The 17634-nt window shown below is 42.9% G+C and overlaps 1 protein-coding gene across 2 annotated transcripts in view; it reads left to right on the top strand.

Moving 5' to 3' along the window:
- The window catches only part of LOC115123355 (myosin-IIIb-like), a 53474-nt gene that overhangs the window by 3575 nt on the left and 32265 nt on the right, over positions 1-17634 (top strand). For both annotated transcript variants that reach the window (XR_003862596.2, XM_029652694.2), the window contains exons 4-7: positions 11042-11144; positions 15993-16095; positions 16310-16466; positions 17460-17562. Coding sequence is in view for 1 of the 2 variants with exons in the window: in XM_029652694.2 (XP_029508554.1) it covers positions 11042-11144; positions 15993-16095; positions 16310-16466; positions 17460-17562 (466 nt within the window). In the remaining variant the exon portion in view is untranslated. The remainder of the gene's footprint in view (positions 1-11041; positions 11145-15992; positions 16096-16309; positions 16467-17459; positions 17563-17634) is intronic.

Genomic DNA, 17634 nt, shown 5'->3' on the forward strand with positions numbered 1-17634 from the left:
TTTCCACCACACAAAAGGATCAGCATCCACATGAAGGCAATCTGCTGCCTTGTATGAGGTGACCACCTCCTCAATCATTTTGGAAAAGGGCTTGGTCTGTTCCTCTGCTTTGAAAAGCTCCCCAAATAACTCTGACACGGTGGTCTTCTTTTGAGGAGGGGATAATGAGGATGGAGTTTCTTCCTTTGTGGATGGCCCTGCTAGCACTGCTTGAAACTGCAAGAAAAATGGCGAACGTATTATTATTATTATTTATTAAGTGTTCGTGACACACATCTCATCAAAAAAACATATCACATTTTAACACACATGATAACAAAAACGATAAACAACATCATGAAAAATAATTTATAAATAGATCAAATACCTGATGTTTATACTCCACAATTTCTTTGACGAGATCCTTGTACAGTCATGGCCAAAAGTTTTGAGAATGACAGTCTATCCCTGATGTTTTTCCTGGAGAGAAGTGGTTTCTTTGCTGCCCTTCTTGACACCAGGCCATCCTCAAAGTCTTCGCCTCACTGGGGGTGCAGATGCGCTCACACCTTCCTGCTGCCATTCCTGAGCAAGCTCTGTACTGGTGGTGCCCCGATCCCGCAGCTGAATCAACTTTAGGAGACGGTCCTGGCGCTTGCTGGACTTTCTTGGGTGCCCTGAATCCTTCTTCACAACAATTGAACTGCTCTCCTTGAAGTTCTTGATGTTCCGATAAATAGTTCATTTAGGTGCAATCTTACTGGGAGTAATATCCTTTCCTGTGAAGCCCTTTTTGTGCAAAGCAATGATGATGGCACGCTTGCAAGTAAACATGGCTGAAAGAGGAAGAACAATGATTCCAAGCACCACCCTCCTTTTGAAGCTTCCAGTCTGTTATTCGAAATCAATCAGCATGACAGAGTGATGCTCCGACACATTGGTGCGGCTGGCTTCCGGGTTGGATGCATGCTGTGTTAAGCAGTGCGGCTTGGTTGTGTTTCGGAGGACGCATGGCTCTCGACCTTAGTCTCTCCCGAGGACGTACGGGAGTTGTAGCGATGAGACAATTGGATACCACGAAATTGGGGAGAAAAATGTGGTAAAAATAAATAAAAAGAGCCTGTCACTCGAATATCGTAGCACTCTCTCGCTGTCTTTCTCTCTCCATCAACTCCATTCAAATTGCATCTAAAATGGTTCCAGCTTGATATATAGCCATATATATAAATGCCCTAGCCTACCTCTTTTCAGGTAATACATTCAATGCAGTGTTTAGCTAATTAATGATGGGTTAGGCATAATAATCTTCTAATTGTAGCCTCTGTCTTTTGCACAGTAGGCACGCACCTGGGCTCCGCTGGCCGCGCTCCTCAGCTCTTGGAGTCCCATGCAGGAAAAGCTAGACTACATTCACTTGCTGGACAAAATGTTTTTTTAATCATTTCTTGTTTGCTAAATGTTAAATACAGCAGCCAATAGAAGTACAGTACACAGGTAGTATGAAAGAGTGATGGCTATAGTCTTTTAGTCTTTTATTCAAACCCATAACCATTCAATCTTCGTGAAGAGAAGTCAAAGCCTTCTGCATCTATTAGTGAAGACAACAGAACGTATTTCATTTAACTGTTGAAGGCATGAAGAAACAATGGAGAGAGAGAGGTAGGCTAATAACATTAGGGGAAATATTATGAAAGGTGTATATATTCGTCAGCCTACTAATTATACAAACAGGCCCTATTGTATTTTCAAAATCGCTAGCCTATACTTGTAACTTTCTAGGCCGCATGTGCTGCACCAGAATCACATGTTTTCTTCTGCTTTATCATGGTTTGAACGATGTCCGTAATTCACATTTATTTAATTTATTTACCCAAGAGAACATATACTGTAACTAGCTACATCTATGGGCTTTAATGTTTTTCTGTCATGTGTAATGTGCATATATCATATATGTATTGGATAAAGGCACAATCATTTGGTCTTTTTTGGGCTTGGGCTCCATAAATGTATTTAATATATGGCTCATGTGGCATCAGGCTTAAATTTTCGATCAGAGCTCCAATCAAATCCCTATTTATATGGTTTATAATGCTTTTGAATGAAACATCCGGTTTTGGTGGGAAATACAGGGTTACCTGGAAGAAAATTGATTTATTCTTTGGATGGAACATTTGTGAAAATATTCTTCTACTGCCACTGTTTCTCTATGGAGACTGCATGGCTGTGTGCTCGATTTTATACACCTACCAGCAACGGGTGTGGCTGAAACGGCCGAATCCACAAATTTGAATGGGTGTCCACATACAATATAGATACAAAAGTATTTCTGTTATATTCAAATTCAATTTTATTTGGCAAATGCGCCGAATACAACAGGTGTAGACCTTGAAGTTAAATACTTACAAGCCCTTAACCAACAATGCAGTTTTAAGAAAATACAAGAAAGCAAGTGAGAGGAGAACAATAAATCATTAAAGAGCAGCAGTAAAAAAAACAATACCGGGACTATATATAGGGGGTATTGGTACAGAGTCTATGTGCGGGGGCACTGGTGTCAAGGTAATTGAGGTAATATGTACATGTACAGTTGAAGTCAGAAGTTTATTTACACCTTAGCCAAATACATTTAAAATCAGTTTTTCACCATTCCTGACATTTAATCCTAGTAAGAATTCCCTGTCTTAGGTCAGTTAGGATCATTACTTTATTTTAAGAATGTGAAATGTCAGAGTAATAGTAGAGAGTGATTTGCAAGAATTGTCTAAAACAATTTTAAGCTTGGGTAAAACGTTTCGGGTAGCCTTACACAAACGTCCCACAAAGTTTTGGCCCATTTCCTCCTGACAGATGGTGTAACTGAGTCAGGTTTGTAGGCATTCTTGCTTTTTCAGTTCTGCCCACATATTTTCTATAGAATTGAGGTCAGGGCTTTGTGATGACCACTCCAATACCTTGACTTTGTTGTCCTTAAGCCATTTTGCCACAACTTCATGAAGTATGCTTGGGGTCATTGTCCATTTGAAAGACCCATTTGCAACCAAGCTTTAACTTCCTGACTGATGTCTTGAGATGTTGCTTCAATATATCCACATCATTTTCCTGCCTCATGTTGCCATCTATTTGTGAAGTGCACCAGTCCCTCCTGCAGCAAAGCACCCCCACAACATGATGCTGCCACCCCCGTGCTTCACAGTTGGGATGGTGTTCTTCGGCTTGCAAGCCTCCCCCTTTGTCCTCCAAACATAAATGGTCATTATGGCCAAGCAGTTCTATTTTTGTTTCATCAGACCAGGGGAGATTTCTCCAAAAAGTATGATCTTTGTCCCCATGTGCAGTTGCAAACCGTTGTCTGGATTTTTTATGGCGGTTTTGGAGCTGTGGCTTCTTCCTTGCTGAGCGGCCTTTCAGGTTATGTGGACTTATAGGACTCGTTTTACAGTGGATATAGATAGTTTTGTACCTGTTTCCTCCAGAATCTTCACAAGGTCCTATGCGGTTGTTCTGTGATTGATTTGCATTTTTTGCAGCAAAGCACGCTCATCTCTAGGAGACAGGGGGCATCTCCTTCCTGAGCAGTATGACGGCTGGGTGGTCCCATGGTGTTTATACTTGCGTACTCCGGTTTGTACATATGAACGTGGTACGTTCAGGCATTTGGAAATTGCTCCCAAGGATGAACCAGACTTCTGGAGGTCTACAATTTATTGTCTGAGGTCTTGGCTGATATCTTTAGATTTTTCCCATGATGTCAAGCAAAGAGACACTGAGTTTGAAGGTAGGCCTTGAAATACATCCACAGGTACACCTCCAATTGACTCAAATGATGTCAATTAGCCTATCAGAAGCTTCTAAAGCCATGACAATCTTCTGAAATTTTCCAAGCTTTTTAAAGGCACAGTCAACTTAGTGTATGTAAACCTCTGACCCACTGGAATTGTGATACAGTGAAATAATCAGTCTGTAAACAATTGTTGGAAAAATGACTTGTGTTAAGCACAAAGTAGATGTCCTAACCGACTTGCCAAAACTATAGTTTGTTAACAAGAAATTTGTGGAGTGGTTGAAACACTTAGGTTGGAGTCATTAAAACTAGTTTTTGTAAACTTCTGACTATAACTGTAGGTAGAGTTATTAAAGTGACTATGCATAGATGATAGAAATTAGCAGTGGTGTAAAAGAGGCAGGGAGTGAGGGCAATGCAAATAGTCTGTTTTAGCCATTTGATTAGCTGTTCAGGAGTCTTATGGCTTGGGGGTAGAAGCTGTTTAGAAGGCTCTTGGACCTAGACTTGGCGCTACGGTACCGCTTGCCATGCGGTAGCCCTGAGAACAGTCTATGACTAGGGTGGCTGGAGTCTTTGACAATTTTAGGGCCTTCTTCTGACACTGCCTGGTATAGAGGTCCTGGATGGCAGGAAGCTTGGCCCCAGTGATGTACTGGGCCATAGGCACTATCCTCTGTAGTGCCTTGCGTTCGGTGGCTGAGAAGTTGCCATTCCAGACAGTGATGCAACCAGTCCTCTCGATGGTGCAGCTGTAGAACCTTTTGCGGATCTGAGGACCCATGCCAAATCTTTTCAGTCTCCTGAGGGGGAATAGGTTTTTGTCGTGCCCGTTCCACGACTGTCTTGGGTGTGCTTGGACCATGTTAGTTTGTTGGCAATGTGGATGCCAAGGAACTTGAGGTCCTCAACCTGCTCCACTATAGCCCGTCGATGAGAATGGGGGAATGCTCGGTCCTCCTTTTCAGAATCATGTCCTTTTGTCATGATCACTTTGAGGGAAAGGTTGTTGTCCTTGTACCAGATGGTCAGGTCTCTGACCTCCCTATAGGCTGTCTCATCGTTGTCTGATCAGGCCTACCACTGTTGTGCCATCAGCAAACTTAATGATGGTGTTTGAGTCGTGACTGGCCGTGCACTCATGAGTGAACAGGTAGCACAGGAGGGGACTGAGCACACACCCCTGAGGGGCAACCGTGTTGAGGAACAGCGTTGCGGATGTGTTGCTACCTACCCTTACTACCTGGGGGCGGCCCATCAGGAAGTCCATGATCCAGTTGCAGAGGGAGGTGTTTAGTCACAGGATCCTTAGCTTATTGATGAGCTTTGAGAGCACTATGGTGTTGAACGCTGAGCTGTAGTCAATGAATAGCATTCTCACATAGGTGTTCCTTTTGTCCAGGTGTGAAAGTGCAGTGTGGCGTACAGTAGAGATTGTGACATTTGTGGATTTGTTGGGGCAGTATGCAAATTGGAGTGAGTTTAGGGTTTCTGGGATAATGCTGTTGATGTGAGCCATGACCAGCCTTCCAAAGCATTTCATGGCTACAGATGTGAGTGCTACGGGTTGGTAGTCATTTAAGCATGTTACGTTAGTGTTCTTGGGCACATGGACTATGGTGGTCTGCTTGAAACATGTTGGTATTACAGACCCTGAAAGGGAGAGGTTGAAAATGCTCGGAGGACACGTCCTGGTAATCCGTCTGGCCCTGCAGCCTTGTGAATGTTGACCTGTTTAAAGGTCTTACTCACATCGGCTGCGGAGAGCGTGAACACACAGTCGTCCGGAACAGCATATATTCTCATGCATGTTTTCGTGTTACTTACCTCGAAGCGAGCATAGAAGTGATTTAGCTCATCTGGAAGGCTCATATCACTGGGCAGCTCCCGGCTGTGCATCCCTTTGTTGTCTGTAATAGTTTGCAAGCCCTGCCACATCTGACGAGCGTTTGAGCCTGTGTAGTGCGATTCGATCTTAGTCCTGTATTGACGCTTTGCCTGTTTGATGGTTCGTCGGAGGGCATAGTGGGGTTTCTTATAAGCTTCCGGGTTAGAGTCCCGCTCCTTGGAAGCAGAAGCTCTACCTGTTAGCTCAGTGCGAATTTTGCATGTAATCCATTGCTTCTGGTTGGGATATGTACGTACAGTCACTTTGGGGACGACGTCATCGATGCACTTATTGATGAAGCCAGTGACTGATGGGGTGTGCTCTTCAATGCCATCGGAAGAATCCCTGAATGTTTTTCAGTCTGTGCTTGCAAAAATGTCTTGTAGTTTAGCATCTGCTTCATCTGACCACCTTTTTTTATAGACCGAGTCACTGGTGCTTCCTGCTTTAATTTTTGCTTGTAAGCAGGAATCAGGAGGATAAAATTAGGGTCAGATTTGCCAAATGGAGGGCAAGGGAGAGCTTTGTGCGCATCTCTGTGTGTGTAAAGGTGGTCTAGAGTTTTTGTCCCCCTCTGATTTAAGTTTCCCTGCATTAAAGTCCCCGGCCATTAGGAGCGCGACCTCTGGGTGAGCATTTTCTTGTTTGCTTATGGCAGAATACAGCTCATTGAGTGCGGTTTTAGTGCCAGCATCGGTCTGTGTTGGTATGTAGACAGCTACCAAAAATACAGATGAAATCTCTCTAGGTAGATAGTGTCGTTTACAGCTTATGCTCTACCTCAGGTGAACAAAACCTTGAGACTTCCTTAGATATCGTGCACCAGCCGTTGTTTACAAATATACATAGTTCCCGCCCTGGGACTTACCAGAGGCTGCAATTCTATCCTGCCAGTAGAGTGTATAACCTGCCAGCTGTATGATATTAATAGCCATCGTTCAGCCACGACTCTGTGAAACATAAGATATTACAGTTTGTAATGTCTCGTTGGTAGGTTATACGTGCTTTCAGTTCGTCCCATTTATTAGCTAATATAGTATTAGTTAGCTAATAGTACGGATGGCAAAGGCAGATTAGCCACTCGTCGCCTGATCCTCACCCCGATCTCCTTCTGTGAAATCTCAGTTTCTTTCTCCAGCGAATGACGGGGATGAGGGCCTGTTCGGATGTTTGGAGTATATCCTTCCCGTCCGACTCATTAAAGAAAAGTTATTCGTCCAGTTCGAGGTGATTAATCGCTGTTCTGTTGTCCAGAAGCTCTTTTCGGTCATAATAGACGGTAGCAGCAACATTATGTACAAAATAAGTTACAAACAATGCGAAAAAACAAACAAAATAGCACGGTTGGTTCCGAGCCAATCAAACGTCAGCCATCCTTTCTGGCGCCATCTTTCATATCACTCTCCTTTTCTTTTTTTCTCTCTCCCTGCAAATCCCCTCTGAGTTTTTCCTCATAACCCCTTCTCCTCAGGAGTCCTATGTGGTATCCTAGATTCCTGTAGTTGTCACCAAACAATCTCCTGGAAAATATTTTTGAGTGGATTTGGGATCCATAATTACAATAACACTATAGCTATGGAGCATGTTCAGATCACTGCAGCCTTCGGTATTAAGCTACAGAGGCTCCCTAAGGAATTAATTTACACTGGGTCTGCCCCGGCATAAACCTACAGTAAACTTGGTTCTCCTCAATGTGTTTAGCAGAAGTTTAGGAGTTTAACTGGAATGTAGTCCTGTCAATTTTTTATTTTTTATTTCACCTTTATTTAACTAGGTAGGCTAGTTGAGAACAAGTTCTCATTTGCAACTGCGACCTGGCCAAGATAAAGCATAGCAGTGTGAACAGACAACACAGAGTTACACATGGAGTAAACAATTAACAAGTCAATAACACAGTAGAAAAAAAAGGGAGTCTATATACATTGTGTGCAAAAGGCATGAGGAGGTAGGCGAATAATTACAATTTTGCAGATTAACACTGGAGTGATAAATGATCAGATGGTCATGTACAGGTAGAGATATTGGTGTGCAAAAGAGCAGAAACGTAAATAAATAAAAACAGTATGGGGATGAGGTAGGTAAAAATGGGTGGGCTATTTACCGATAGTGGAGGATATTTTGTACTGTACTTTGCGGATGTTTGCTCGCCACTGCTGCAGGCTACGGCGTCTCCCTGTTTTTTAAATGTAGGTGTAGGGATTTTAATACTGCAATTTCACTTAGTCATTTCCATGAAGGTGAAACATATGCAACCTTCATGTTAATGTTTCATTCATGTTTGTCAAAAGCCACGTCTTATCCCTTTTCTCTAAGATAAAATGTTCTTGAAATTGCAGAACTGGTATTGCAGACGTTTACAGGATATACACTGAGTGTACAGAACGTTAGGAACACCTTTCTAACAGTGAGTTGCACCCTCTTTTGCCGTCGGTACAGCCTCAATTCGTCGGGGCAAGGACTCTGCAAGGTGTCAAGCATTCCACAAGGACTCTGCAAGGTGTCAAGCATTCCACAAGGAGGCTGTTCCATGTTGACGCCAATGCTTCCCGCAGTTGTGTCAAGTTGACTGGATGTCCGTAGGGTGGTGGACCAATCTTGATACACGGGAAACTGTTGAGTGACAGGTTGATGGATAAGCTTTTGTTGAAACCATATAGAACCTACAATAAAAGTGAGATGTTGCTCTGTTTCACATCCATGGAAGCTCGTGGATCCATCTGAAAAGAGGGGTGCTTTATATAAATGCATGAATGCAAGATTGGAAGGACTTGTGTAAGGTTGTTGGTTGTATAGTATTTGGCTGTTTTGTTTTTTCAAGCACATGCCTACCAGCAGCCTCCGCAGTGGTTGAATGGGGCCAGTCGTCCCGTGTTACAGCGCTGTCACTGATGAATGAGCCGGTCAGCCAGTCAGGGTGGGTGGGGGGGGGGGCTGGATGAGGCCAATAGTTTCTTGTGGTAACAAGGAACAAATGTGATTGACAACTTACTGTACCATGACTTATAAAATGATAGGGAGAGAACACCCACCTAAATGCATAGGTATACCCACACATTGGCATGTAAATAACACCTCTATTTTTAACAATGAGAAAGGGTCCGACAAAGGGAATGTATGTCTCATAGGTAATATATCTATTTTATAACATGTTTGTCTCATTTCATTGGAGACAATAAACATGCTAAAGAGTTGCAATGGAGTCTAGACTCTAAATGGGATAAGGAAGTAATTCATTCAACAGCCAGGCATTATCAGTTCTCCCAGGATTTTGAACTATGAATGGAGTTCTTGGGCTTGCAGTTGGGGGATGTAGAGAGTTCTGAAGCAAACATCATGCAGAAAGTCAAGACTGAGGCTATACTGGAAAAAAAACCAGCGACAATGTCATGGAAACATGCCCAGCAATGAAATGAAAAAAGGTCTATCTAAACATCTATTAGTAAAATGCCATTTGCAATCAGAGCTTATCACAAAAGCCCTAGGCCATGCTTGGCTTTCTCCCCTTGGCAGGAAGCAGCATGGTGGCATCAACAGAGTGTAGACTACATACAGTGAAGGCACTATCAGCAGCACATTTGCAAGTCCTATTGCTCATGCAAAACCCTGCACTGGTTTTCAAGTATTACTCATGTGTACAGCTTATGAATTTGGTAGAGATATATCAAGATCCTGCAATTTGGCTGCCAAATGTCTTTCTAATTATTGGTCACTATAAACCCGAAAAGGTAGGATGACATTCTGAGCTGATATTGTAGTGATATTGTGTTATCTGTGCCAAATTTAATCTTACAGTCAACAGTGTTCAAAAGGTATATAGTGCCCTCCACTAATCTTGGCACACAGTAAATATGAGCAAAACGGGCTGTGAAGAAAATGTCTTTGCTGTTTGTCCTCTTGGTCTTTCATTCAAAATATTCACAAAAATCGAACCTTTTAATTGAAGTGTAATGATTAAAATAAATGTGAAAAGTTTCTTTGTGCCACATTCTTATGAGTAAAATCTAACTGAAGTATATTCGCATTCATATTTTATGTTCACCTGAGTGGTTAGGAATCCTTAAGTGTTAAGCCAGTACTTCCTGTTTCACTGGGGTGTATATATATGAGATGCGACAGGCCAAGTTCCCATCGTCATCCATCACTATGGGAAAGACCTGAGAATACAGTAATGATGTGCGACAAAAGGTTGTTGAGCAGCACAAATCAGGAAATGGCTATAAGAAAATGGCTCAACGGTTGAAAATGCCCATTTCCACTATCGGGGCAATAATTAAGAAGTTTAAACAACTGGAGATGTTAACAATTGGCCTGGAAGAGGACGTGTGTCTATATGACCCCACCACAGTGAGACTGATGGTTAGATTGGCCAAAAAATCTTCAAGGATCACAGCTGGAGAATTGCAGATGTTAGTTGGGTGTTTGGGTCAGAAAGTCTCCAAAACTACGATTAGACGACGCCTACATAACCACAAGTTGTTTGGGATGGTTGCCATAAAAAAGCCTTTGCTGTCATCAAACAACAAACTCAAGCGCCTACAGTTTGCCAAATGTTTGCCAGCGCCTACAGTTTGCCAAATGTTACTGGAACTTTCAATGGGACCGGATTCTATGGTTAGATGAGGACAAAATAAAGCTTTTTGGAAACAAACACCAGATGTGGGTTTGGCATAGACAGAAACATATCCATGCAGAAAATGACCACATCCTCATTGTGAAGTATGGTGGTGGATCTTTGTTTTGGGCCTGTTTTATTTCCAAAGGACCTGGACAACTTGTTAGGATACATGGTATCATGGACTCTATCAAGTACCAGCAGATATGAAATCAAAACCTGACTGCCTCTGCCAGGAAGTTTAAACTGGGCCGTGGTTGGATCTTCCAGCAGGACAATGATCCAAAGCACATCTCAAATCAGCACACATTGTTCACTGACCACAGAACCAAGGTTTTGCCATGCCATCTCAGTCCCCTGACCTAAACCCCATAGAAAACCTGTGGGATGAGCTGAAGAGGAGAGTCCACAAGCGGGAAATCTCAGAATTTTGAAGGCTCTGGAGAGATTCTGTATGAAGGAATGGTCTCAGATTCCTAGCCATGTGTTCTCCAACCTCATTACTCATTATAGGAGAAGACTCCGAGATGTTAATTATGTTAAACAATAATATACAAAAATCACTGCCCATTTTGCTCATATTTACCATGCTAATATTAATGGTGCGCTCTGTATCTTGGTAGTCTGTGTAGGATGGCAATACACTGCTTTTTTTTCTTTTTCCCTTTACATTTGAGAAATTGATCATGTCTATATTCAATGTCATACTACAGACGTACTACGTAACTCAAATGATACACTGCCAGTTATTTCTAATGGAGTCTTTTTACTGTGACCGTAGTGGGGAGAGTGGAGCAGGAAAGACGGAGAGCACCAAGCTGCTGCTCAGACAGATCATGGAGCTGTGCAGAGCCAACTCTCAGCTGGAGCAACAGATACTACAGGTAAGACCTCATACCTACCCCAATATATGTCAAGAAAGACATTTGTAATTCTCTTATTATCTAATGCTAACACAGAGCAACATATATTGCCAGTAAGCTAGAGCTCTATTATATCTATAATAATGCTCACTTACACTGAGTATAGCAAACATTAGGAACAACTTCCTAATATTGAGCCAGGGATGCTGGCCCATGTTGTCTTCAATGCTTCCCACAGTTGTCAAGTTGGCTGGATGTCCTTTGGGTGGTGGACCCTACTTGATACACACGGGAAACTATTTAGTGTGAAAAACCCAGTAGCGTTGCAGTTCTTGACACAAACCGTTGCGCCTGGCACCTACTATCATACCCTGTTCAATGGCACTTAAATATTTTGTCTTGCCCATTCATCCTCTGAATGGCACACATACACAATCCATATCTCAAGGATTTTTAACCTGTCTCCTCCCCTTCATCGACACAGATTTAAAGTGGATTGAGCAAGTGACTTCAATAAGGGATCATAGCTTTTACCTGGATTCACCTGATCATTCTATGCCTGTGCCCAAGAACACTAAGATAACCTGCCTAAATGACTACCGTCCCGTAGCACTCACGTCTGTAGCCATGAAGTGCTTTGAAAAGCTGGTCATGGCTCACATTAACACCATTATCCCAGAAACCCTAGACCCACTCCAATTTGCATACCGACCCAACCGATGCATAGATGATGCGATCTCTATTGCACTCCACACTGCCCTTTCCCACCTGGACAAAAGGAACTCCTATGTGAGAATGCTATTCATTGACTACAACTCAGCGTACAACACCATAGTGCCCTCAAAGCTCATCAATAAGCTAAGGATCCTGGGACTAAACACCTCCCTCTGCAACTGGATGATGGACTTCCTGATGGGCCGCCCCCAGGTAGTAAGGGTAGGTAGCAACACATCCGCCATGCTGATCCACAACACAGGGGCCCCTCAAGGGTGCGTGCTCAGTCCCCTCCTGTACTCCTTGTTCACTCATAACTGCACGACTCCAACACTATCACTAAGTTTGCCGATGACACAACAGTCGTAGGCCTGATCACCAGCAATGATGAAACAGCCTATAGGGAGGAGGTCAGAGACCTGGCCGTGTGGTGCCAGGACGACCTCTCCCTCAATGTGATCAAGACTAAGGAGATGATCGTGGACTACAGGAAAAAGAGGACAGAGCACGCCCCCATTCTCATCGACGGGGCTGCAGTGGAGCAGGTTGAGAGCTTCAAGTTCCTTGGTGTCCACATCACCAGCAAACTAACATGGTCCAAGCATACCAAGACAGTCGTGAAGAGGGCACGACAAAACCTATTCCCCCTTAGGAGACTGAAAAGATTTGGCATGGGTCCTCAGATTCTGAAAAGGTTCTACAGCTGCACCATCGAGAGCATCCTGACCGGTTGCATCATTGCCTGGTATGGCAAGTGCTCTGCCTCCGACTGCAAGGCACTACAGAGGATAGTGCGAACGGCCCAGTACATCACTGGGGCCAAGCTCCCAGCCATCCAGGACCTCTATACCAGGTGGTGTCAGAGGATCGCCCTAAAAATGGTCAGACTCCAGCCACCCTAGTTGATAGACTGTTCTCTTTGCTACCACACGGCAAGCGGTACCAGAGCGCCTAGTGTAGGACCAAGCGGCTTCTAAACAACTTCTGCCCCCAAGCCATAATACTCCTGAACACCTAATCAAATGGCTATCCAGACCCCCTCCCCTCCCTTACGCCGCTGCTACGCTCTGTTCTCATCTATGCATGGTTACTTTAACTCTACCCACTTGTAAATATTACCTCAACTAACCGGTGCCCCCGCACATTGACTCTACCAGTACACCCCTGTGTATATAGTCTCGCTATTGTTTTTTTTACTGCTGCTCTTTAATTACTTGTTACTTTTATTAATTATACATATATATTTTTTAACTGCATTATTGGTTAGGGGCTCGTAAGTAAGCATTTCACTAAGGTCTACCTGTTGTATTCGGCGCATGTGACTAATACGATTTTGATTTGTCATGTTAATATTTTGTATCGTCAGTGTATATCAGACAAATAAGAGTAATAACAATTGGGTTGGGTGCTGCAGATATGGGAGACCGATACTGCAGCTAACAGAGTAGATTGATTTCGACACAACCCTTCTACCACACCTCAGGCTTGCTCTCATACCTCAATTTAAATGAACATGGAATGGAACATTCTTCTTTTTGCCTCGAGCATAGCTGAATGGGCGTTGGATGAGGTTGCCCCAAACACTGATCCAGTTTGTCAACTTGTATACAGCAACCGTAGCACTGGCACATGAAGGATGTGTGATCACACCTTGATGACATCACCACCTTGATGCTCATCTCTGTGTGCAGATAAATATAGGGTTGGCCGGGGACTCGTGACCTGCTCAGAACACTCATTCCAACGTCTGTGAGTCAGCCATTTTTGTGAGTCATTCAGGGGAAAACCATTTATTGTCTTACTTTGTTCTTTTACGGTCCCACCTTCAGGTTGACGTGGCTTTTATGGAGGAGAAACCATGACATGTAATGTTTGCATAAAAAAAAATGGCCTTGATTGTTGTATTATCATAGTCCTGCCCACTGTTTAGTCAGAAGATGTAGCAGTGATAAAGATGTGTGTGTTCTAGAGGGTATAATAATCTTGAACAGGTTAGATTACCTGATGCCCCAGTGTTCACACTTCTGTTCCAACAAACAGAGCACACCATGCACTATGCAGAGACCCACACTTGGGAAATGAACCAATTAGCATAGACCTCAGTTCATTGCACACCTCTCGTAGGAACTAGTCTCCGGTTGCCTATTGTTTGCCGCAGGCAAGACTCGGCAAGTTCAGTTGGCCCTAAGGCTGCCCAATTCTGATATTTTTTTCATTAATTGGTCATGTGTCTGGTTTTCTGCCACAACCCAAGAGAAACTTCCTTCCCACCATTTTGGAAACGCAAATTAAATATCATACCTGTTACATCCTCTTGGAGTCCCGACTGTGATGAGTGTAATGGTAAACAAACAGACATGACCGATGTCTTTCTTTGGTCTCTTCTCTCTCATGCTCGAGAAGCTCTCTGTGGGAGACGAGAGGAGATGAGACCGATGGTCTTGAGGAAAATTCTTGAAGTGTGGGAAATTCTGCCGGCCTTTCTAGGGAATTGTATCTCTGGGACTTGGTGGGAGTGATTGGCTGGCTCTTGGCTATGAGCTAGGGTTCAGCGAAAGCCTGTGTTTGACAGAACGTTTATATTACACTAACGTTATTCAAGGGTACATACAGTATTGATGTGATTAGAGTAGATATGGAGTTGATTATCTTGTACAGTATTCTGTAGTACTAGGTCCATGTACATTCATTACTTATTCTCTTACACGGAAGTGTTACAGATGCATGTTCTCTCTAGTATTCTATACCTTTTTGTAAGAGTGGGAAATGTAGTTTAACTGACCAATACTAGACAACATAAAGTAAGAATGGAAATATGCTTTGCCAGAGATGGCCACATGTTCAAAGTCACTACTTTCTCTATGCCACACAATTGTGTGTGTCTGCTGAGCGCAGCAGGGAGAATTGGAAGCGCCGTAGAGGAACATAGAGACTTCCAGCAGTCAAAACAACACATTTTCCAGACTTTTACATCTTCCATTTCCTCCTGCTGTTCTCTTGCGTTGTTCTGATGAGTTTAACTTAGGTTCTCCGAGTCCAAATAAACACTCATAATGCAAATTCTACAAACTATTTTTTCATAACTCACTGTTCACACCAAACAATTATGTTTTATAAAGGTGCTCCCTGGAACAAGTATAGTATTTATAACCTCACTTGACTGATCCAAAATATGGTAGAGTTTCTACCCTCTGACTGTTTTCAACAGTTGGCCGTGTAATTGAAGGGATGGAGGAAGTGAGCATTTAGATGTGAAGTTATAAGGGTGACATACTGTATGTTGACAGGATGTCCTGTGTCATTGATTTGCCACTGGTTTGAAAAAACAAGTCCTATCTCAGCATGCGATCCTCTCAGTGTGGGGACAGCCAACTAGGACATTGGTTGCATTACAATTTGTTTAACAATATTGTCGAAAAAACAAGTCTAGTGGTCTTACTGCATTCTTCTGTATGTTTACTGTTAACCTTTGCTCACTGGTTACGTCCTCACCACCACATCAATTCCAATGGCCTGTTAGATTTCAACACACTGACATGACTTGTAATATCGAGTAAAAGGAGATGTCCATTTATTTTTACAGCTACAATGAGCCTGTTGTTTGTCCCTGAATAAGAGCATGTATTGTCTTCGACTTTCAACTTCCACTTCCTCTATTCTCCTGAGGTGTCAGATATAATTAATTTCCTAATGAATCCAATGACCTTTGTCTTGGGTATTCATTTCCTCCATGCAAAGTGGAGAACTCTTGATGTTGCTGCTCTGGTATTGGGGTTTCATATTAACACAGCCTTTACCTTAAAGTAAAGTAAAGAAACAAGAGACACTGGTCATGAATTTCATATTGTATTGCGTCCACACTACAATGTTTTAATTCTCCCCTGTGTATCAGATAATAAACCCTCGGTGTGTTTTGATGCCTAGCCTCGTGTGACAGCTGGCCAATATTCTCTCTGATGTAATGTCGTCAGGCACACGGCTAGTGAATTACTCTAGTACTGTTGATGCCTCATGGAAGGTTGCAAATGGATGTCAATAATCTATTTATGTCTTTATGATTGGGGCTTGGTCACGGCAAACTCCTGGCACCCATTTAGGATCCCTATCATGTAAGTTCTGGAGCTGTACTAAACTTGTACTGTATGGTATTTCTAGGTGAATCCTCTGCTGGAGGCCTTTGGCAATGCCCAGACTGTGATGAATGACAACAGCAGTCGCTTCGGGAAGTACATTCAGCTGCGCTTCCACAACTCCTCAGGTGTGTGTATGAGTGTGAAGTTTTTGAATCATCTATTGGCGTGTGCTTATGTTAAAATGAGTTTATTTATACACTTGCGAGAGAAAGTATTTCCTGTGAATTACGTGATGATTACATTGATACGACAAAGACATTCAGATGCAGGACGACTTATTTTAGCGTATAATGTGTTGTAACACTGAACCTGTATGTGTATGGTGCTGTGATCTAACAGTCAAAGGAGCTAAGATCAACGAGTACCTCCTGGAGAAGTCTCGTGTGGTCCACCAGGATGAGGGCGAGAGGAACTTCCATATCTTCTACTGCATGCTGGCGGGCATCTCCCCGGAGGACAAAGACATGTATGGACTCCTGGACCCCACGCAGTACAGGTGGGTCCGACTGTGATGTAATCACTCTGCAACGTTTCCTCAACAGGATACAGTGAGTGTGGTCTGGGAATCAGTTAAAAAATACCACACTGTCATCAAGGTGTCATAGTTCACACACTCGCTATAATCACTAATAGCCATGATGTCATCTGACTGTAATGTTCTTTGCAGGGTGAGATACTGACTTAATTTTTTTTATTCAAGCTTTATTTAGCTAGACAAGTCAATTAAGAACAAATTCTTATTTACAATGACGGCCTAGCCCGGCCAAACACTAACCCAGACAAGGCTAGGCCAATTGTGCGCCGCCCCATGGGACTCCTAATCGTGGCTGTGATACAGCCTGGAATCGAACCAGGGTCTGTAGTGATGCCTCTAGCACTGAGATGCAGTGCCTTAGACCGCTGCGCCACTCGGGAGCCCAAGCGGATTAAGCTGACTATCTTCCTGTAATAACTCATATAATATGATACAATATGTCGTATTTTCTTCTTGTCACTTTCTTATCACAGTTTCAAGCTGTACCTAAGTGTGTCTAAGTAATTCATATTTTTTCCTGGCACAAACCAAGGTGTTTGTTTTGAAACTCTGCTATCTAGGTCTAATATTCCTGTCTTTTTTGGTTCTCATGGCTTATACGAGTAGCGACCACATAGTTCTCAGTGTTCTACAGTATGTATATGCTACTTGTATTTCACTTCTTCTTCTTGACAGTTGAACATGCCTGGAGTGAAATGCTAGGTATTCAAACAATGTGGTGTTTGTAGAGGCCTACCATACAATGTAGTTGTTGTGCCCTACAATAGTGGGTGCCCTACTATGTTGTACAGCCTTTACAATACAGTGCACCAATGTAGAAGCCTCAAAGTGTTTGTCTATCAGAGATGCATAATGTATATAATGTATTTACCCTCATTCCTTCATATGAAGCCTATGTGTGTGTAGTTATCTGTGCTCACCCATCAGATCTGTATAAATGTGTTTCTGTGTCAGGTATCTGAATGGGCGGTACGGCTCGGAGGACATAGTAAGGAAATGGGGGGAGAAGTACAGTGAGGTGTGTAACGCCATGGACATGGTGGGATTTGAGGAACAGGTAAGACCTCTCATTGGAAAACTATCTTTCTCATCCTCTTACAGTATATCGGTCATAAAAGCAAACTCATAT

Source organism: Oncorhynchus nerka, linkage group LG4 (genome assembly GCF_034236695.1).
Source record: "Oncorhynchus nerka isolate Pitt River linkage group LG4, Oner_Uvic_2.0, whole genome shotgun sequence".
NCBI classification, from domain to species: Eukaryota; Metazoa; Chordata; class Actinopteri; order Salmoniformes; family Salmonidae; genus Oncorhynchus; species Oncorhynchus nerka.